The sequence below is a fragment of the Bos javanicus genome, chromosome 17, assembly GCF_032452875.1.
Source record: "Bos javanicus breed banteng chromosome 17, ARS-OSU_banteng_1.0, whole genome shotgun sequence".
NCBI classification, from domain to species: domain Eukaryota; kingdom Metazoa; phylum Chordata; class Mammalia; order Artiodactyla; family Bovidae; genus Bos; species Bos javanicus.
Window position 1 is genome coordinate 7,536,203 of NC_083884.1, and position 22,090 is coordinate 7,558,292.

At 35.6% G+C, this 22,090-nt stretch overlaps 1 protein-coding gene across 7 annotated transcripts in view; it reads left to right on the forward strand.

Annotated features, from left to right (window-relative positions):
- Nucleotides 1-22,090, forward strand: part of LRBA (LPS responsive beige-like anchor protein) — a 753,999-nt gene that overhangs the window by 191,234 nt on the left and 540,675 nt on the right. For 6 of the 7 annotated variants that reach the window (XM_061384015.1, XM_061384012.1, XM_061384016.1 and 3 more), the window contains exons 31-33: nt 4,907-5,037; nt 18,857-18,935; nt 20,936-21,069. In XM_061384015.1, coding sequence (XP_061239999.1) covers nt 4,907-5,037; nt 18,857-18,935; nt 20,936-21,069 — 344 coding nt within the window. The remainder of the gene's footprint in view (nt 1-4,906; nt 5,038-18,856; nt 18,936-20,935; nt 21,070-22,090) is intronic. The other variant, XM_061384019.1, reaches the window with a different exon arrangement.

A 22,090-nucleotide genomic window follows, 5' to 3' on the forward strand; every position in this document is an offset into this window, starting at 1 on the left:
GAGTAACAGCTCCATGAGTGGAACCTTGCTGATAGGCTGCCAGGTTGTGGGCCTTTGTGGATGGCAAGGTGTTTGTGTTCATTCCCATGCCAAAATTCCTGCTCTTATCTCACTCAGAGATCCTCTCTGGTGATTAGTGGATACCAGGGATTTATCTTGATAAAGTTCAAGGGCTTTGTCTGGCTTTTCAGCTAGATCCTTAGGGACTAAAGTACTTGGCTTAAAATGCTCTTCTCCTTTAGTGAACTATTTGCATGTTAAAGAAAATAGCGTTTCTGTGAAAGTTTATGATATTTCAAACTGATACAGTTCTGAAATGGAACTTCTGAACCTTAGTGATCTGGAAGAAAATGTTGCTCTCTTTTTGTTGTTACTCAATAAAAAGAAATCTTCAAAAAAGTCTCCCTAGTTCAGGTAAGAAAAAGAAAAGTCAGCAGTGTTTATACTTTCTATCTGTGGAGGCTAAGGAAAGTTACTTCTTTCTCATTTGTAAAATGGGGCTAATAATATGAAGTGCTTACCTCTCGGGTTGTTAGTATAAATAATCCCGTCATGGTGGTGGTAGTTTGTTGTAAATGTAAGTAACATAATTCATATATGTCCTTGGCATAGTGCTTTACAGATACTAATTATTAAAGTTGGTGAGTATAAAGAAAAAAAGCTATAATATGTGGAATTTTATACTTTAATATTTCGTTATAACTTGAAAGTTTGGAAAAACAGCTTGCATAATTAAAGGACTTATCTGTCTTCTGATTTTTTTATGCCAGAAAGTTTGAAGTGCTTTTTCTTAAAATTGATGGCATATATCAAAAATTCAGTCAAGGATTTCAGTTTATTTTAAGTACAACCTCAAGCTGTAGGATGAAAATGATGCCATTTTATTAAAATTTTAAGACAGCCTTTACTAATCCATTTGCTCAGAGGTAAAGAATCTGCTTGTCAAGCAGGAGATACAGCTTTGATCTGTGGGTCGGGAAGATCCCTTGGAGAAGGAAATGGCAACCGACTTCAGTATTCTTGCCTGGAAAATCCCGTGGACAGAGGACCCTGGTGGGCTCCAGTCCATGGGGTCACAAAAGAGCTGGACAGGATTTAGCAACTAAACAACATTCCTAACAGTTTAGAGTCACACTTTATACATGATGAGTATGGCAGCTTAAGTATACCCTGTGTTGAAGATTTTAGTCTTTTACACAGAAAATTTATAGTAATAAAAACAGTAAAGGGAGTGAAAATATGAAATTTGCCTCCTACTTAATGTCCTTCTAAATGAATCTTTGTGACTGAATTTTCTTTGTTTTTATATAGCCCAAAGCTAAAGCATTATTATGTTACTTTCTCAGAGGTGATTTGAAACAATCATTGAATATGGAAATTGATTCATTCTATTTTTCTATTATGTACTAAGGAAATTGCTAAAGAACTCAGTTTTTCTTGAACAGACATATTTTTGTATTTTAGTAGTAGTACATATGTATTAATAATTTTAAATCTTGGAAATCTTTATTCTCATTGCTTATAGATTATAATATAGAATTATGTTTAAATGTTAATATAATTGTGATGGTTGTACAGTTTTTGAATATTCTAAAAACCATTTAATTTTATACTGTATATAAATAAATTGTATGGAATGTGAATTATATCTCAATAAAACTTAAAGGTCAGTATGAGGAACTGGTTCAAATTAGAGGCCCTTGTTTAGATAAACCTAGAATTGTGGGGCAGTTCTGCCATCTACCTTGACAAATTACTTTTCCTTTCTGAACTTTACTTTTTCAGTTTTTTAAATGAAAGTAATAAGTATGTTAGGATTATTTTGTGAATTGAGTAGTAATTCTTGACATATTATCAGTGCTTAATCTTAGCATTCATTAATGATTTGTTAAGTTTATATGATAGGATCATGTATTATATGTATTTATTAAAGTTTGTATAATTGGATCACGTGAGAACACAAAGAATATAGTGAACATCGCCTTGGCTGTCTGGGGACACTTAACCTTTGGCAAGGTTTTGAAAGGTGAGAAGGAAGATTGCTGGCAAACAGACTAAGCGGAAGGGATCTTGGTAGAGAAATAGCACGTACAGAGGATTGGAGCTGTGAAATAATGCACATGCTTAGTTCAAGAACCGTAAGAGCGTATTGCAGAAGTCTGTAAGGAATGCTAGTTAAATGTAAATTCATATAGGAAGCCACACTTCAGATGTGTTTGGAATGAGAATGTGTGAAAGATATAGGACAATAAATATTTACTGAACTAAGTTATAGCTGTTATTCATGATTGAAAACATTATTAATGGCCCTTGTTTGAAGGAACAGAAATGAGGTCAGGTTCTTTTGTTATCTTTTATTAACTGTGCCATCTTGGACGAATAGAAATTATGTGTTTTATGGGACATCTGTGGTAAATTTTTTGTTGTTGCTATCTTTTCACCATTTTGTTAAACATACAGAGAAGTTCAAAGTATTGTACAGTGAACATTTAGTGACCTGTCATTGAGATTCTGCAATTAGTCTTTGTTTGTTTACTTCATTGTACAGTTCTCCATATAACCATCTCTGTATCCATCAGTCTTACTTTTTTATGCATTTCAAAGTAAGTTGCAGGCATAAGATCACTTCGGTCTTAAACAGTTAAGGCGCGTAGATCTCTAACCAAAGACCAATACAGTTTTTTAAGGTAAAGTGTACATACTATGATAGGCACAAATCTTAAGTGTTCCATTTTATGAGTTTTGACAAGTTAAACACCTAACCTAAATTTCCAGTCGAGTTGTCCTCAGTCTTGAAAGCTCCTTAACGCTTCTTCCTGGCTAGTGCCTATCCTACCCTCACAGACAATTATTGTTCTATATTGTTTAAACAACAGATTAATTTTGCCTTTTCTAGAACGTCATGTAGGAAGTTCATGAAGGACTTACATCCTTACATCCTTAAAGGAAATACAAAGTATGTGTTCTTCTGTATAAGGCTTCCTTCACTTAACATAATGCTTTTAAGATTCATACATGTTATGTTAATCAGTAGTTTATTTCTATTACTATTATCCCATTCTATGTGTATACCACCAAATTTTAATTCATTTTTCTGCTTAAAGATTCAGGGCTATTTCCAGTTTTTGGTTGTTATTAGTAAAGCATTTCTTAATGTTATTGTGTCTATTCTTTATGGACTTAAGTTATGGTGAGGAAATTTCTAAGAGTAGAATCGCTGGTACATAGGGTAGGCTTATGGCTTAAATTTCAAATATAGAAAAAACGGTTTCCCTTTTCTAAATACTAAATTGTTGCTCCTATCAGTACTTGGCTCTTGTATGAGTAAACTAGATCTTGCTAGTTGCTTCTTTTGTGGTCAAATATCAGAGTAAATCCTCCATGTTCGCCCCTCTCCCATCAAAATAGCTTGTTAGCAAATAAATAGCTACAGATTTTCTTGAACAATAGGCTTGTGAAGTTTTGCCTTCAAGCAGGTAATTCACAAAGAACATTTTGTATTGTTTTGTGAATGTACTACCAGCACACGTGTACACACACACACACAGACACACACACACGTGCACACATGCAGGGGGGTGGTCATCCACTCCCCCTAAAGTCAATAATCTTCACGTGATACAAGCTACCGTGATTTAAGCACAGCATTTTGGATTGAGGGCTCAGGTGGCTGTTGCTTCTATTTTTTAGTGTATAGTTAACATTGGCAGTCACCCTTATAATGATGTGCCACCAGCCACCCCAGTACATTGGCTACGCCATGCCTAGCACAGAGAACTGGATTTAATTGGCGGCAGTGTTTGCTGTCACATGATAGGCACTGAAGTAAAACAGAACCTATTTCACTTCCTGTTATCTCTTTCGATGTAACAAAAGAAACAAAATGTATTTTAAAGTATTGAAATTGTATAATTTTCACTTCTGAATGCATTTATTGGGATCAAGTGTCTAAGTAACTTTATTTCGAAACTGAATAAAGCTGTTAAGGGAATACTTGAAGCTTGCAGTTACAATATTGTCAACAAAAGATGTGATTAAACAAATTGAATGTTGAAGACTTTAGGCTTATGGTTAACACCAGGTAATTAAAAGTAAGCACTGCTGTGGGAGTGCATTATATATCAGCTGTCCTCTTTACCTCATTAACTGTGTTTTTGCATGTTTATGGAGCTAACTTCAATTAAAAGTGCATTTTATGTTATGCCTAATAAGGTCTTTTAGTTACTATTTTGGCATAAAGTATTACCCTTTAATTGAAATTGGTATATCATAAATACCTGTGTTTAAATAATACAGAGATGAACAAATTTGATTAGTTGATATTTTTACATCTAGCTTTTATATGTATGCATTATTTTTTCTTTGTAATATTATCACAAGATAGTCTTTGAGGGTTGAAAAGTAAAAATTTGATTGCATACATGTTTAAAAATTGTTAATGTCTGCATTTTCTTACTTTATAAGATTTCTAAGGTTTTATCATTTCAACTTACTGGTGCTTTAAAATTCTTGTAGAAATCTGTTGAATTTCCTGCTTTACTTCTGAGGTTAAGAAAAAGTTACTTCTCCACATGAATGCCATATTTCTTTTTTGTATATACCTTTGTTTATATTTTAAGTTGGATAATTAAAGATGATTTTAAATTTAAAGAATGTAGTAAATATAAGTTTAAATGTTAACATGTATTATTATATTTTCATAGAACATTATCTTGATTCTGAAAAGTAAAGAATAAATTAATGTGAATACTATTGAAGTGAGTCCTTGTTGAGAATATTTTCTAAATTGTACATGAAAATAGAGATAATATGGTAGAAAGAAATTGGTTTCCTATTTTGTGTTTTGAAATTTATGTAACTGTGTGATCTTCTATATTTTAAAATCTATTTATTTTCTTTATTACAGAAGTGTCATCGTTGCAACAAAAAAATCAGCAGTCTTACCTTCCACACTTACAGGTATACCTACCAATGCTGTTAGTGTGGTTTCTTCGGTAGATTCAGCTCAAGCCTCAGATGTGGGGGGAGAATCACCTGGTGAGTTTGTTACCAGTGATTACAACCAAAAAGTTCTTAATCTCATTTTAGCAAAGTTTAGGATTGTTGATTAAGTAAAAAGTTTTGTAAGGCATGTTTTAAATGAATATACTGTTGTAGTATGTTGTTGATTATTTAACAATTTTCTGAATAAATTTGAGTAATATGAAATAAGTTAAATCAAGGATTTCAGTACTTTTCCCACTTAAACATAGTAATGTATGATGATTTGGATGCCGCTGATTGGGTGGATGAATGAATGACAGATCTATTAAAATACTTTTTTCCTGTCCCTGCTCTTGAGATGTATATACGTAGAGTTAGTATAAGGAAGTTTTGGTGAAATTTGGTCTTTGAGTCTGGTTGTCAATTGCCAGATGTTCATGTGGTGTCCAGTACTTTGCTCTCTCTTGCATAGTGTCTGACTTAGATACTTGGGAAGGGAATGCTGCCCCCGAGTCATCATTCAGGTGTTAGTCTTGGTAGTTCAGTAACTCTCACTGCAGTTTGATTTTTGTCCCATCTCTCTTTCTATATTCCTTCCAAAGTCTTGGGTGCAAGACCTTAAATCCTAGCTGTTGATTAGAAACTTAGTGATAATACCAGGTGAACTTGAAGACTATGTGATAGTAAAAAGACCAAGTTATTGAGTAGGAAATGACAACCCACTCCAGTATCGTTGCCTGGAAAAGTTTGTGCACAGAGGAGCCTGGCAGGCTATAGTCCATGGGTAGCAAGGAGTCAACGCAAATGAGCAGCTGAGCATAGACAGACAAGGGCCCGCCTTAATCCTGGCTGATCGGATCTCAGAGTCCACAATCACAGGTACAAAGATTGTTTTTCTAAATACAGTCCTCTCTCTAGGTTCTGGGGCTTACAACTTGGGCATACTTTTGGGGCTGCTATTAAACCTGCTGCAGTGTATAAGGAAAAAAAAGACCAAGTTAAAACAAGGGGGACATTATTTCATGTAAATAGTATTTTTCTGGGGAGAAGGCAATGGCAACCTACTCCAGTACTCTTGCCTGGAAAATCCCATCGGAGGAGCTTTGTAGGTTGCGGTCCATGGGATCGCTAAGAGTCGGACATAACATGCTGTGTAATAGTAAATATTTGAAGTATGTATATATTTTTCATATATAAAAAGCAAGGAAATGTACACTGAAGCTACATTATTATTCCCATGAATTACTGGAAATTTTGATTTTTGAAATTTTTAATTTTCCAAAAATTTATCCGTAATCCTATATTATTGGGCTTCCCTGGTGGCTTAAAGGGTAAAGCGTCTGCCTGCAATGCAGGAGACCCGGGTTCAATCCCTGAGTCAGGAAGATCCCCTGGAGAAGGCAATGGCACCCCACTCCAGTATTCTTGCCTGGAAAATCCCATGGACGGAGGAGCCTGGGAGGCTGCAGTCCATGGGGTCGCTAAGAGTCAGACACGACTGAGTGACTTCACTTCACATATTATTTTTATACTTAGGAAAGATAGTTGTTGAAGGAAAATGTTTACAAGGAAGCTAAAAGCTTCAAGGTAGTAGGCAGCCTTGTGCTGTCTCATTTTTTATTAAAACATTTAAGCAAAGTAATAGATCTTATTTTTTAGATGTTTTAAGTTATAGGAATGGAAGATAGAGAGTTCCTGTATTATACCTTCTTAGTTTTACCCCCTCTTCATTCCTGTGTCATTAATATCTTGCAATAGTATTGTATATGTATATATTTTTTCATCATTCATTGTCTTAGTGAGAAACTATAAAGGAAAATAAGTATAGTACTCTAGTAGAATTTCCTTCTTCTTTATTGTTCCATTATACTGTGATGTGTGTTTTTTTTTTGTGTGTGTGTATTTTGGAGAAGAAGCAATTTGGTGATCTATTTTGGACCAGTTAAACAAATTTCTGTTCTTTCACCTCTGAAGTTGACTCTTAAAAAGAGTCAACTGTGATTTTTCTAGACCAGCCCTCTGTTGGGAAAAAGGCAGATGTTACTAATATCTATGAAACTTTCTGCCATCTTTTAAATTCAGTAATATTAATTTCTTGTAACTTCCTGGACCATATGTAGTAAGTTCAGTATTTTCATCTTACTTTGAATACAGTGCCCTTTAATTTCAGTTTATGGAACAAATTAAATAGGATCTGAGTTTTAAAAATTTGTGCAGTCTTTGTCTGACTTACTTCAATAAAGATAGAAAAAGTGTTAAATAAAATAAATAATAGTGATACAAGGGAAAGAAAAAATTTCCTGCAGTCTTCAGAAGAGATAAATAGAAAGAAAGCTGATATATGGGTAATATTTAATATAAATAGAAAAAGGCTGAGTTATAGGTAATATTTGATAGAGAGGGGGCTCCCCAGGTGGCACAAGTGGTAAAGAATCCACCTGCCATGACCCCTGTGTCAGGAAGATCCCCTGGTGTAGGAAATGGCAACCCACTCCAGTATTCTTGCCTGGGAAAATCCTGTGGACAGAGCAGCGTGGTGTGCTACAGTCAGTGGGGTTGCAAGGTGAGAACACACACGCTGGTTTGCTATTTAATATAAAACAGTATGATGGATTTTTTTCTGAAGCCATTTTCCAGTAATCATTATAATATAAAATACTCACCCTGAAGAACCATATGCAGAATTACAGAATAATTTTCTATCTTGAAGACTGTTGTAATTGTTGGATGTTACTGTTGTTCAGTTGCTAAATTGTGTTTGACTCTTTGCAACACCATGGACTGCAAGCTTCCCTGTTCTTCACCATCTCCCAGAGTTTGCTCAGACTCATGTTCATTGACTTGGTGATGCCATCTGACCATGTCATCCTCTGTTGCCCCCTTCTCATTCTGCCCTCAGTCTCTCCCAGCATCAGGATCTTTTCCAGTGAGTCAGCTCTTCACATCAGGTGGCCAAAGTATTGGAGCTTCAGTATCAATCCTTTGAAGAAATATTTAGGGTTGATTTCCTTTAGGATTGACTGATTTGACCTTCATGCAGTCCAAGGGACTCTTGAGAGTCTTCTCCAGCACCACAATTAGACAGCATCAATTCTTCAGTGCTCAGTCTTCTTTATGGTCCAATTCTCTTTGACTGTATGGACCTTTGTTGGCTGATAGATGTCTCTGCTTTTTCATATGCTGTCTTAAGTTTGTCATAGGGTGGTATCATCTGGATATATCTGAGCTTATTATTTCTCCCAGCAGGCTTGATTCCAACTTGTGCTTCATCTATCCTGGTATTCCACATGATGTACTCTGCATAGAAGTTAAACAGATAAATACTTAAGGTGACAATATGTAGCCTTGATGTACTCCTTCCCCAATTTTGAACCAGTCTGTTGTTCCATGTTCAGTTCTAACTGTTGTTTCTTGGCCTTCATACAGATTTTTCAGCAGACAGTTAAGGCAGTTTGATGTCCCCATCTCTTTAAGAACTTTCCACAGTTTGTTGTGCTCCACACAGTCAAAGGCTTTAGTTAGTGAAGCACTCTGCGTCCAGGTCATAATTTACCAGTTTCCCCCCGGTTGTTTAAATTTTGTATAGTTTATGGTGGTAGTATTTCCCAAATAGTTCCCACTGTCTTCAATTTGGAGTAGAATTTGTAGTAGTTTCGTTTTTCTCTCTAGCTCCCATTATTTAAAAAATTAATTCATTCTCTTTTAAGTCATTGTAAGTTGTTTTTATGATGGTGGTCTTTAGTTTTGTCACTTGTTTTGATATCTTTTCCCTCTTCCTTTGTCACTAGGCTCCTGTTGTCACTTAAGTGGTACGATTTTAGTTTGTTGCTTCTATTCCATTCCATTGACTGCTGCCATGAATATTATTGCTTTGATAAGAAATCCTGTTTCTGACTCTCCTCAGTCAGTTCAGTTCAGTCACTCAGTCGTGTCCGACTCTTTGCGACCCCATGAATCGCAGCACGCCAGGCCTCCCTGTCCATCACCAACTCCCAGAGTTCACTCATCAAGTCGCTGATGCCATCCCGCCGTCTCGTCCTCGTTGTCCCCTCTCCCCCCGCCCCCAGTCCCTCCCAGCTACAGCCCTGCTTTTCATGCTTTTGCCTACCATACTTCCCTTGTAGTCTGTTCTCTTTTCACCTGGAATCCAATCAAATAAAGAGAGATTTCTGCTGTTAATAATTTTAGTTGATAGATTTTTTTCTTTTTTTTTTTTTGGTAGATCTCTTGATTTAAGTTATTTGCCATTAAAAAGTAGGCTATATGCAGTATATTGAATCTAATTATCCTTCTGATTCAAACAGGATTTGGGGAAAATAATTTGTGGATGAATTGATTGTTATTGTGATTATGTGCTGGGCTGGGCAGTTTATTCTTGTAAATCTGAGCAAGTTAGATAATAGTCTTGGGTTTGATCAGGGATTATTTTCTTTATTTGAAAGTATAGTTAATATCTGTCCCTGTAGACAATAAACCTTTGTGCCATAGGATGACTTCAGTTCTGAGTTTTATAGTGAGTCAGCAACAAAAAATGAACTGTTCATATTGAATAATAGTTGTTGGTTAATAAAAATATGCTTGATAGTAGCTTAGCAAAATGGAAATTTCCTCGGAAGAAATCATGGGACTAGAAAACATAAAACATGAGTTTTGTACCAGAAAAGTTTATTTGGAAATTTTGATATCAGAATGAGATTGCTGTGTTTTATGTGTGGCACAATTAAAGAGAAACTGGGACTGGATCCCAGAAAAAGGATTGGAGCTTATCAGCTTATGTGAGGTCAGAGCTTTTCTGTTAAAACGTTACCTCCAAAATAATTTTGTGAAAAATAAATTTGTAAATAAATTTTAAAGCAGCGTACATTATTGAAATGATGATCAGTGTTCAAATTTCAGAGTTTGGTTTGAATAATATTTCTTAGCTCTTGTAGCATTTTATTAGCAAAAATGTTTAATATAATAATGACAGATGTTTCAAAGTAAGTTGTAAAATATTCATCAGAGAACAAAGTATACCCTTTGTGTATGCATATTTGTTTATAAAGAACACTGAAAGAGAAAACAGAGGTTTGTAGAAATATATCAAAATTTATAGATTTTCAGGTTACTCATTAGTAAAGGTTTAATTGCCCAGACTGCATGTTAAGATGCAGTTACTCTTTATTCAAATATCCTGTGGTATTTTTCAAATGTATGTGATTGCAAAGCGTAAATGATTAAAACAGAATTGAAGTAAGCCCAGTGAAGGATCTAAATGAATTGCTCTTAAGTTCTTTAAGTGCTGAGTCTGCTAATTTGCAAAATTCAATAATCATACCTTTATTAGAATATTAGGCTCTGTATTTTTATCAGAGCCATGCATATTATTGATATGAATTAGAATGTTTATTTTTAATGTCGAAAGAAAATACTTGGTTCTTCACTTCATATGATGTTTGACCCAAGAGGCTTATCTTTACTTATTCAATAAAAGTTTCTTTTATTTAATGAAGAGTTTAAACTGGCATGTAGACTGTCCCTCCTTGAATAGGTCTGGAATGGGTGGGGAGGGAGAGAGGGAGAAAAGGAGAGAGGATGCAGTTGAAAAATACAGTGTTTAGGGATTAAATATTGGCATTTGTTTTAATGAGACTTTATTGCAAAGGACATTATTTATGTAGACCCTTAGGGACCTTGAATAAACAATTGGCTATTCTCTGGATAGATGCTAGACAGATGATCTATTTACATTTTCCTTTTTGTTCTTTTGAGTGTCTGGAAAAATGTCAGTTTAAAGGAGACAGTTTATCAGTGTAAGGGTAATGAAAAGATAAGTCAGTAGCATTTCACAGGTTGGAAGTAGCTTTTGAATTTACATGTGTGATCACTTGTTGAAAATATTTTTATTGTTAAATTAGTTTAAAACTAATTTGTCATAAATTTATGACTAATCTGAGCTAAAAAATACAGAATGTATTTGGAAGTTACATTTTTATGTCTGGTAGGAATGAAGGACACCTGGTGTGAATTTTGTGTGTTTTTTTCCTTAAAACTGTTGCTGATTGATTCGTTTATCTTTCTCCATAATGTGTCTTCTTGTGATTTAAAAACTTTAGTTAAAGAAAATCCCTTTCTGCTATAGATCACAATAAAAAAATGTAGGTTTGAAAATTGACATTATTTCTAGGGTAGTATCAAGGAATTATTTTTGTTACTTTTTTTTTTTTGATCCCTCAATGCTCCTTGTCTTTTGCAAATTTTGATATATATTTCAGCTTATTAAAATCAGATTCAGTTTGGACAGTTAAAGCTAATGTTTTAAACTATTTTGTGAAGCTTGAGACTTTTTACTTTACATTTTCTTGAGACTTTTTACTTCTATTTCTATTTTTAACTAGATTGAACCTTATAATTCCTTTATGTCAACTTCAGAAAAGATCAAGAAAAGATGCCAATTAGTCCTTTTAGGGAAAATGTCCAACATACTCTTTATTTAAAGATGGTTTTTAAAAACTATCTCTAAAAACAGCTCAGAAATATTTCATTAATCACTGGTAGCAGAAGTCAGTGGCCAACCATGATTCAATGATCATATTGCTGTCAGGAATCTAGAAAATCGCAGGTATCATTAACTGAGTGTAATAACAGTGTTAGGTCTTTGAAGGACTTAATGAGCGTTATGTGAGAATAGAAGGATTGGCCCTGACAGAAATAAATATTTTCAATTTCACTTTATCTTGCCTTCCAGTTTGAAATTTTAATTTCAAAATACAAGACTGGAAATCATTTGGCAGTGAAAATATGGGAATTGATACATGTACTTTAAAAATTTAGTATGAAAAAAATGTGTACTTCATTTACAAATCAATCCTATTCATTAAGATAGATTATATTTAATTTGTTAGTTTTTTATGTAATGATAGCTCGCTCTCTCTTGAGCCGGGTGGCGATATGGCAAGAAGGTCAGCAAGAAACTATAATCTTAATAAAAAGAAAAGTCAACTCTAATTATCAATGGAAGGGGAAGAAAATGTGTTGTGGAAAAGAGAGATTCACTCTGGATAAGTTTGTCTTGTAGGAGTATGCTCACTCTGAGAGCTGCTGCTAAGTCGCTTCAGTCATGTCCGACTCTGTGCAATCCCAGAGATGGCAGCCCACCAGGCTCCCCCATCCCTGGTATTCTCCAGGCAAGAACACTGGAGTGGGTTGCCATTTCCTTCTCCAGTGCATGAAAGTGAAAAGTGAAAGTGAAGTCGCTCAGTCATGTCCGACTCCTAGCGACCCGACCCCATGGACTGCAGCCTACCAGACTCCTTTGTCCATGGGATTTTCCAGGCAAGAGTACTGGAGTGGGGTGCCATTGCCTTCTCCACACTCTGAGAGCTAGGCTGGGTAATTATCCAGAGGGTAACTGGGAAGATTGCTGAAGTACTCGCTCTCCAATAAAACAGTCCACATTTCCCAATGCTTCTGTTTGTCTGAGACCTGTAATCAGAACTGCTGATTATTGATCAGATTCTGCCTAAAGACCAATCATGTTTCTCAGAAGGTCACGTTATCCCAGATCTTTGCTGTTTCTGAATTAGTTAAATCTACAAAACCCCTGATTAGAGCCTGGCTTTGTTTATCTATAGCCAGAATTAACTTTGCCTTAGTTGAGTGAGCAAGCTGAATCAAAGTGCCTGGATAAATTGAAGTAATCCAGGAAATCTTGGGAATGGTGTGAGGCAGTGACAGCCTGTGGAGGACAGTGGCTAGATTTACCAAATGTTTTTGGCTCTTTGTTTTTTATACCAATCTGATAAATGAAACTGTTGGCAATCCACTTTTTATAGCAGTGAAATCTGGGATTGGGTTCTAGATTTTTCAAAAGAATTTACCTTTCATCTTAAGTTTGTATGGGGAAATTTGTAAAGGTACTTCACTTTATAAGCTTCATCTAAGTTACCTGTGCTTAATGTCACATGAATAATCATTGAAAAATTTGGGTGTCTTTTCAGCCTCAAGTACAGACTAAAGGGAAACATGATAACTTCCTTTCAATATTTTAAAGGTGGTCCTAGAATAGAAGAGTAGGAAGGGAAACTGTCACTCATTGTATGTTTACTGTGGTATAGGTTCTAAGTACTTTAATCCTTGAAATAATTCTGTGACATGAGTATCACTGTTAATTTTTTAGATGAGGTAAGTAAAGCACAGAGAGCTTAAGTAACTTTGCCTAAGGTCACACAGTAAGTGACAGAATCCTTTCTGTTTTCCCTAAACTTTTATTCTATAACCTCTTAAGGGTAGCTGTTATCAAACAAACTGACCTTTTATTGATAGAGCTAGGATTCAATTTGAAAATGCTTTGGTTGTGGGTGGCTGATGAGTGGAATCATAAAGAACAAGATTCCAATAAAAATACTCAAAAGATCAGAACAGTCAATTATGTTTCCTGTCAATTGGAAAAAATATATTCAATTTTATTAATAAAGAGGTGGAAATTACTTTTTCTTTCTTTAGGGCAATTGGGCAATTTGACAGTGTATGAAAGTGAAAGTCACTCAGTTGTGTCCAACTCTTTGCGACCCCTTGGACTGTAGCCTTCAAGGCTCCTCTGTCCATGGAATTCTTCAGGCAAGAATACTGGAGTAGGTGGCCTATCCCTTTCTCCAGGGGATCTTCCTGACCCAGAGATCAAATGGGGGTCTTCTGCTTTATAGGTGGATTCTTTACCAGCTGAACTACCAGGGAAGCCAGTGTGTATCAACAATTAAACTTTGGGCTTATTGACTTTAGGAAGTTACTTCAAGGATATAAAGGAGTGCGTATAGATTTATATAAGCACATACAAAACATTGTTTATTGTAAAATACTGGGAACAACCAAATGAGTGTCCCTGAATTTGAGTTGATCTGATATTTCCTCTTGATTAAAATCATTATATTTCTCTGCTAGAACTGTTCTGGGACAGAGAAGGAAAGAATCTGATCATATGGTGCACAATTTTGATTTGTTAAAATGTTTAAAATGCTTGACCGTGACCACTTTCATCACTTGATTAAAGTATAGCTGCCAGGTTTCTATATTGTAGAGTTGTGATTAATAAGTGTTTTGTCGAGATATACTTTGAAATTCTTTAAATATCCTATTTTCCAGATTGTTAATTTTATCAGCAGTCAGTTTTATCAGCATGGCTTCATGGCTTCCTGTTTTATTGGACATATTATAATCAGTTGCTGTTGTTATTTTCATGCTCAGATTGTCTTCATCTTGGTAGGTGCGAGTCCCTTTAAGCTGGCCCCTTTGCCACTGGGACATATCCTGTCATTCCTTGGACATTTCCTTGCCTTCTAGAAAACAAAAGTAGATGTTTCAAGTTCATTTTGTGCTTTTCTTCCACAGATACTAAACCAACTGTTTCTGCTTTGTCTGTATAGTGGGGTATAGTACTCACAAGCCAGGGTGCATACAGTTAGGTGTTAGATGCTCGCAGGTCCTCTCAGGGGTCAGGTTAGGGAGTGTACTATATAGATATGTATGTTAATGAGAGTATATGTTTTATATACAGGCATACCTTGGAGACCACTGCAATAAAGTGACTATCACAAAGTGAGTCACATGAATTTTTTGTTTCCCAGTGCATATAAAAGTTATTTATACTATCCTGTAGCATTATGTCTAAAAATACCATGTGTATACCTTAACTTAAAAATAACTTATTATTAAAAATGCTAACCATAACTGAAGCCTTCAGTCATAATGCTGCTGCTAAGTCACTTCAGTTGTGTCTGACTCTGTACGACCTCCTAGACGGCAGCCTACCAGGCTCCCCCATCCCTGGGATTCTCCAGGCAAGAACACTGGAGTGGGTTGCCATTTCTTTCTCCAATGTGTGGAAGTGAAAAGTGAAAGTAAAGTCGCTCAGTCGTGTCCGACTCTTCGAGACCCCATGGACTGCAGCCCACCAGGCTCCTCTGTCCTTGGATTTTCCAGGCAAGAGTGCTGGAGTGGGGTGCCATTGCCTTCTCCATCAGTCATAATAGTTTTACAATAATAACATCAAAGATCACTGATCACAGCTCACGATAATAAATATAATAATAAAAAGGAAAAGTTTGAAATATGAGAAGCACCAAAATGTGGATGTTTAGATGTGATGTGAGCAAGTATCATTGGAAAAATGGTGTCCATACACTTGCTTGATGCAGAGTTGCCATAGATCTTCAATTTGTAAAAGAATGCAGTTATTGTGCTTCACTTTATTGTGGTTTTCAGATACAGTGTGGTTTAGAAATTTTTCTGAAAATTAAAAAAAAATTTTTTTTTAACAGATTGAAAGTATGTTGTAACTCTATGATGTCAAATGGATTTTTATGCACTGGGAAACCAAAAAATTTGTGTGACTTGCTTTGTTGTGATATTTACTTTATTGCCGTGGTATGGAATTGAACCCAAAATATCTCCAAGGTATACGTGTCCTCAGATGATATGCTTATATTTTACAAGTGTTTCTCCTCTAGTTTATATAATCTTGAGGTTGTAGATTGTCAAAACAGTGAATTCAGAGAGTTACTGCATTCCCCCTTCTTTAGTCATTTACCAAATTACAGACTCAATTCTGTTGCTTTCCTGATTTTATCCAGTTTTCTCACAATTAGGTCTCAACTTCTAGTTCACTACTTGTTAAGATACCTTTGTAAAATTCATTGATTTAAGAGATGTTATCATGTGGGAGAATGTGCATCTTACCAAGATGAAATAGATTGTTATGGAAAATAATTCTTACTTAGAGATTTCTTAAATTCTGTTTCTTTTAAATTTTGTTATGGAAAATAATTCTTACTTAGAGATTTCTTAAATTCTGTTTCTTTTAAAATGAGCCCACGATTCCTATCTTTTCTCTGATGACTTTGTCTAAAGTCTGTATCAGTGTCCTCCAATCAAGATCCTAGTAATAAACCTTTGTTTGAATAAATTAATTCAGTGAGGGAGAATGTAGACAATGAGGAAACTTGGGACATCTCCGGGAAAACGATTTATTAAAGGATTTGAGTTTGTATGTAAGTGTAGAGAACAGAGTCCGGAAGGATATGTTTCCAAACTGCGTCTAGTGGCTGCCTTTGGAAAAGGACTGGGACTAGGAGGGCTTGTACAGAACGTTTCTGAATTTAAAAATCAGGATGTATCCATGCATTGGGTAAATAAAATAATTGGAAAAAAAATGATAATTTGAGGTCAGGGTTATGGAAGTGGGCCTTTCTTCTGCATTAAGTACTGTCAGGAAGCATGGGTAATTCTATGATTTTAGATATCCTAATTAGGTCTTACCTAGAATCATGGAAGACTTGACAGAGCCTAAAACTCAATTAGTAAAGAAATAGCAGTCTTTCATATTAGAATTCGGGATATTTGACCATCTTTGTTATTTGCCTGGAGTTCATGTTTTGGTCTTTTGGGACATGATTACGGAGTGGTATTTTATGTTGGTTCATCATAGTCATGGCATGGCATTGTTTGATGTTGCTGTTTTATGAAATTGTTCATAGTCAGCAAAAGAAGACCATGACCTAGTTGTAGGTTCTAAGGCCAGCCCGTAACCACCCCAGGGCCTAGTTGACATTACAGCCAGCTCCCCAATGCCAAAGAGGCTGGTTTTCTACCTTCTCACCTATTTCTACCATCTTTCTTTCTGCATGCTAGATGGAAATTTCTTCTATTTCTCTCTTATCTTTCTGTCCACACCATTTTGTCTACTTTAGGTGTTTCTAGTGTGCCCACGCCTGAAGTTTTAAGAATGGATCAAAAGCAGCAGACCTCTGATAGTGCATCCTAATAGATTCCAGAATTCTTCAAGCCTCTCTTCCCTCCTTGTGTGTAAGCTTTGCATCTTTGTTTCATTTGCTTCAGTATGTCAGCTGCCTTTCTTGGTCTGTCCCTCTATAGAATTGTGATGGGATTTCAGTCTGCTCTAATACTAACTTGGCGTCCTTTGAAGACACTGTTTCTAGAAATGGAAATTTCACTTCCTGGACTGCCAATGCAAGCAAAATATGAGCATCTCCTGCACGCGTCCCCTCCGTGCTGTTAGGATGCCCTCCTGGTGGAGTCCCAGGGACTCTTGTGACCCTTGTGTTGGAGAGTGGCATTGAACACCGCACTTGTCCTCTCTCCTCTTCTTTCACCCTGTTATCAATCTTAGGAAATGACCCTTCTGTTTCTTCAGGTCTTCTTCCTAGCTTAAATTAAATGCTTTTCTGTCTCATGTATTCTGATTCTTAAATGGGAACTTTATTTTTCCTCTACTTTTGTGAACTTTTTAGAACTCTTCAAGCCTCAGTAAATTACCATCCAAATTAGTCTTCTGGACTTTTTCAAACTTCCTATATCATGTATTGTCCATTCTTTGACTTTGTCAGAGTTGATTTCCTGGTATTTATTTTTCTCTTGCCAAGTAAAATTTATTAGCACAGTTATTTTTGTAAAACATAAAGAAGTTAGCTCTGTGTAGGGCAGGATATTGTGAACAGTTTGTACTCTAAGAGGGTGAGTTGGCCATTGAACAATACAGATAAACAAAAATAAGGATATCTGGGAGTGTTCATTGGAGAGCACAATTAGATCACATGATCGAAATTAACTTTATATAGTAGTTTGAACAAAGATAGGGACATAAAATTATAGGAAATGGAGAGGAAATTTATACCATATGGGAAGAATGACCTACTAAAATCTGGGAGATGGTTTGATTAAGGGAATGATTTTTGCAACTATAAGTTGAGAACCTTCTATTGTGTTACTTTAGGTGTTTGAGAGAGATGAATGAAAAAGATGAGATCTCTGCTTTCAAAAAGATTAGTATACGAGGGAAAAGGACATTTAAAAAATCAGTTGAAATATAGTATGACAAATACAACATCAGGTTATGTCCTAATTACAGGGAGGACACCCAGGAGCGAGTCTATGCTCTGTTGCCATCACTTAAGAAAGATTTCTCAGTTGATCATTGCATAATGTTTGCTGAACTAGACTCAGAAGCATTTAAAGTATAGAGCAGAAGTTATTTAGTGACTGCATACAGTTGTCATGGTAATGAGGCATACCTATTTAAGCTAAATTTGGAATTAGTAGTTTCTCCTTTATGCTTCAGTTTTAAGAAGTTTCTACTTGGGTATGTCCGTTGCTATTTGATGTTGAACTGAATGAATCATGATCCCAATTGAGTGATTCAGAATTTTCTGTTACTTCTTCAGCTGATGGTTTTAAAGACTCCTTTATGTGAGAATTATATATTAAATGATTCAAGAAAAACCTTGTTAATTGGTAGATTTTAATGTTATCCAAATTATGTTGTTGTTTAGTCTGTAAGTCATGTCTAGTTCTGTTATAACACCATGGATTGTAGCCTGCCAGGATCCTCTGTCCATGGGATTTCCCAGGCAAGAATACTGGAGAGTGTTGCTGTTTCCTTCTCCAAGGGATCTTCCCTACCCAGGGATCAATCCCACATCTCCAGCATTGCAGGCAGATTCTTTACCAAGGAGACACGAGGGAAGTCCCATCAAATTATAATAGGCATTAAAAATGTATGGGTGTGTGCATGCTCAGTCATGTTGGACTCTTTGCGGCCCCATGGACTGTAGCCCTCCAGACTCGTTTGTCCATGTGATTTTCCAGGCAAGAATACTGGAGTGGGTTGCCATTTCCTACTCCAGGGATCTTCCTGATGCAGGGATTGAACCTGCATCTCTTGTGTCTCCTGCATTGGCAGGCAGGTTCTTTACTAACTGTGCTCTCTGGCAAAATGCACCGGGAAAAATGCAATATAGTATTTTTTTTTTGTGATTTGGTATCAAGATACCTTTTTTGTTGAATTCTTGTTCATCCCATAAATGATTATTTTCTCTTATAGGTGGTAGATCATCTAATGCAAAATTACCTGCAGTTCCAACAGTTGGTTCAGTTCCACAAGACCAAGTTTCAAATATGAGGTATTCAAGCTATTAATTTGGATATTTGTGATTTATTCCTTTTGATAAGTCTTAAAATATCTAGCTATAATTTTTTTTAAAAATTACTTTTTAAAAAAAGATGACATTTAGAGGCTTGGGAATATTTTAGAATTTCTTTTCTGAAAGAAGATGAAGTGTAAAAGATTCCTGAGAATTAGCTATTTGGGATCAATAAATGCTGAATGGATAACAAATATTTAATTTCACAGGTAGTTAGTAACTAATGGCTTACATTTCATATGATTGTAGATTGAACATTTGGAATTCATTGTTCTTCTTCCCTAGAAATGCTGAAATAAGTTTATGTTGATATTGAATTATAGGTAGATTTTTACTGTCTGTTATCTTGTCTAGTTAGGAATATGTGTTTCAAGTTCTAATTTAGAAGGCTGTGAATGTATTTCACCACTAGAGCCTTTGTGGCTAGAGTCCTTGATATATGCCTTACCACAATTGGAAAATGCATAGCATTTTACAAATAAAGGTACTTGGGTGCTACAAGTGTAGGCTCATAGTTATGATATCATCCAGGGATAAGAGGCTCCATGAGATCAATAGAGAGAAATAGTATTATGTGGAACACCTGGGAAGAGGTGGTTGTTGACCACAGAAGTTTCCAGCAGCTTACCTGCTGATAATCTCAGTAGCATCTCTTGTTGCCAGTATAAATAGGAGTACTCTTTGTAGGAACAGTAAATACGTAGTGACTATGTGTATCCATGTTTGGTTCATAGTTAGAAAATGAAATTCCTGAAATGCAGGGAACTTTTTTTTTTTTTAACTCATTCAGTTCAGTCGCTCAGTCATGTCTGACTCTTTGCGACCCCATGAACTGCAGCACACCAGCCCTCCCTGTCCATCACCAATTCCCGGAGTTTACCCAAACTCACGTTCATCGAGTCGGTGATGCCATCCAACCATCTCATCCTCTGTCGTCCCCTTCTCCTCCTGCCCTCAATCTTTCCCAGCATCAGGGTCTTTTCAAATGAGTCAGCTCTTCCCATCAGGTGGCCAAAGTACTGGAGTTTCAGCTTCAACATCAGTCCTTCCAGTGAACACTCAGGACTGATCTCCTTTAGGATGGACTGGTTGGATCTCCTTGCAGTCCAAGGGACTCTCAAGAGTCTTTTCCAACACCATAGTTCAAAAGCATCAATTCTTTGGCGCTCAGCTTTCTTTATAGTCCAACTCTCACATCCATACATGATTACTGGAAAAACCATAGCCTTGACTAGATGGACCTTTGTTGAGAAAGTAATGTCTCTCCTTTTTAATATGCTGTCTAGATTGGTCATTTAACTCATTAAATATGTATATATGTATATAGTTGGATATGGATCCAACCAAGTGCAGATTGAAAATATTGAAAAAAAAATTTCTAGAGAGTTCCAAAAAGCCAAACTTGAATTTGCCTCACGTTGGCAACTATGTATGTATGTGTATGTGTGTGGATATGTATCTGTCTGTCTGTATATATGCATAGTCATGGTCAATAGAAAATTAGATAAAAGATTGATAAAATTTGATAAAAATTTGATTAAAAATTTTCCATAAAGTTGCAAAAAGCAAAACTTGAATTTGCTTCGCATTGGCAACTATTTATTTATGTATGAACACATGTGAATATGAATGCATGTATATATGCATGGTCATGGTCAATAGAAAATCTGATAGAAGGTTGTTAAATTTTGATAAAAAAGTTTTTTTGGTTATCATGGGGCCAAAATCAAGCGCTCTCTACTAGCCAGTGAAGACTTCTAATAAGAGCTGATGTTTGGAATGGTTGTTCTCCAGGTTGTTTGTGTGGACGAGGGGTGGCAATGTGCAATAGGATAAAAATGGATACTCCAGGCAGAGGAATGATGTACATAGCAGTAGTGAGTCATTAGATGATTTTCAGTTTTTCACGTAATTTTACATTTTTACGGAAACTCACTTTAAAAATTAATCAACAATAATTAATAACATCTTTCCATTAGCATTACAGAGAGGCTCGAACATGCTTTGGAAAAGGCAGCTCCTCTTCTGCGAGAGATATTTGTAGATTTTGCACCTTTTCTTTCTCGGACACTTTTGGGTAGCCATGGACAGGAACTGCTTATAGAAGGAACAAGTAAGTCGTTTTCCTTTCTTCATGTATGTATTTAAATTTCAGGGTTTAAAACTGAAATGAATAATAAAAGAATCATGAGGTTTTAATGTTTTTGGCCTTTGACAAGGCTTCTCATGGAGTCTGTACCATCTTTTAAAGATTATGGCATGGCTGGTATTCTAATCTGTTCAAGGTTTTTTTAATCACTGATTTGAATGAGATTTGTATTCAGCAGGTTTCTTACTGTGTGTTTTGGGGAACAATAAAAGAAAACGTATTGAATGCAAAAAGTAAGAAATGTTTAATACATTAAAATTAACCATGAAAATTGAGAATTAGAGAGACTAATGTTAACAGCAATAAGTGGTGTATTTTTCCTGAGATTTTACCTGAATTTGAGATGTATATAAAAAACAGTGTATTGCCACATGTTATGAAATTGAGGAATGCATTTTTAGTCTTTACTAGTGGAGTTCTGTTTTACGAATAAGGAGAAAAAGCAGTAGTATTTTCTCTATCTTGCTTGTATCATACCTAGATTACTTGATCTTTTCTAGATAGATATCTTGTCAAACTAGATAGTGTGGAGAAGTAAATTGCTGTGCAGATTGGAAACCGTCCATTTTTGGAATGGATGGCGAGGTATTGGGGCTTTTCTTTTCTCTTTTTAAAGCATGAAGCGCTTGTCAGATTAAGTGTTTTCTAATATTCAAGAAGTTAACTCAACCAAGTGAAAGTTGACTTACCGTGAATTTCTCAGACAGTAGAAATCAGATCAATAGAGATCAACTTTTCAAACAATTAGATTTATTATTTGAGCTTAACAGACTGACTTCAAAACACCCATCTTCATTCCCATAACTAACATTTTATAAAGAAGAAGCTAGAGGACCTTCATCAATGATAATGTCAAATTAATCTTTTCATTCAAAAGTGTTTGTAGTATGTGTTCACTAAATCTGGCTTGTCTGTATCCAGGTTTGATGTTTTATGGATAAGATATATACTCTTGTAAAGCTGCATCATGGGAAAGCACAATTAT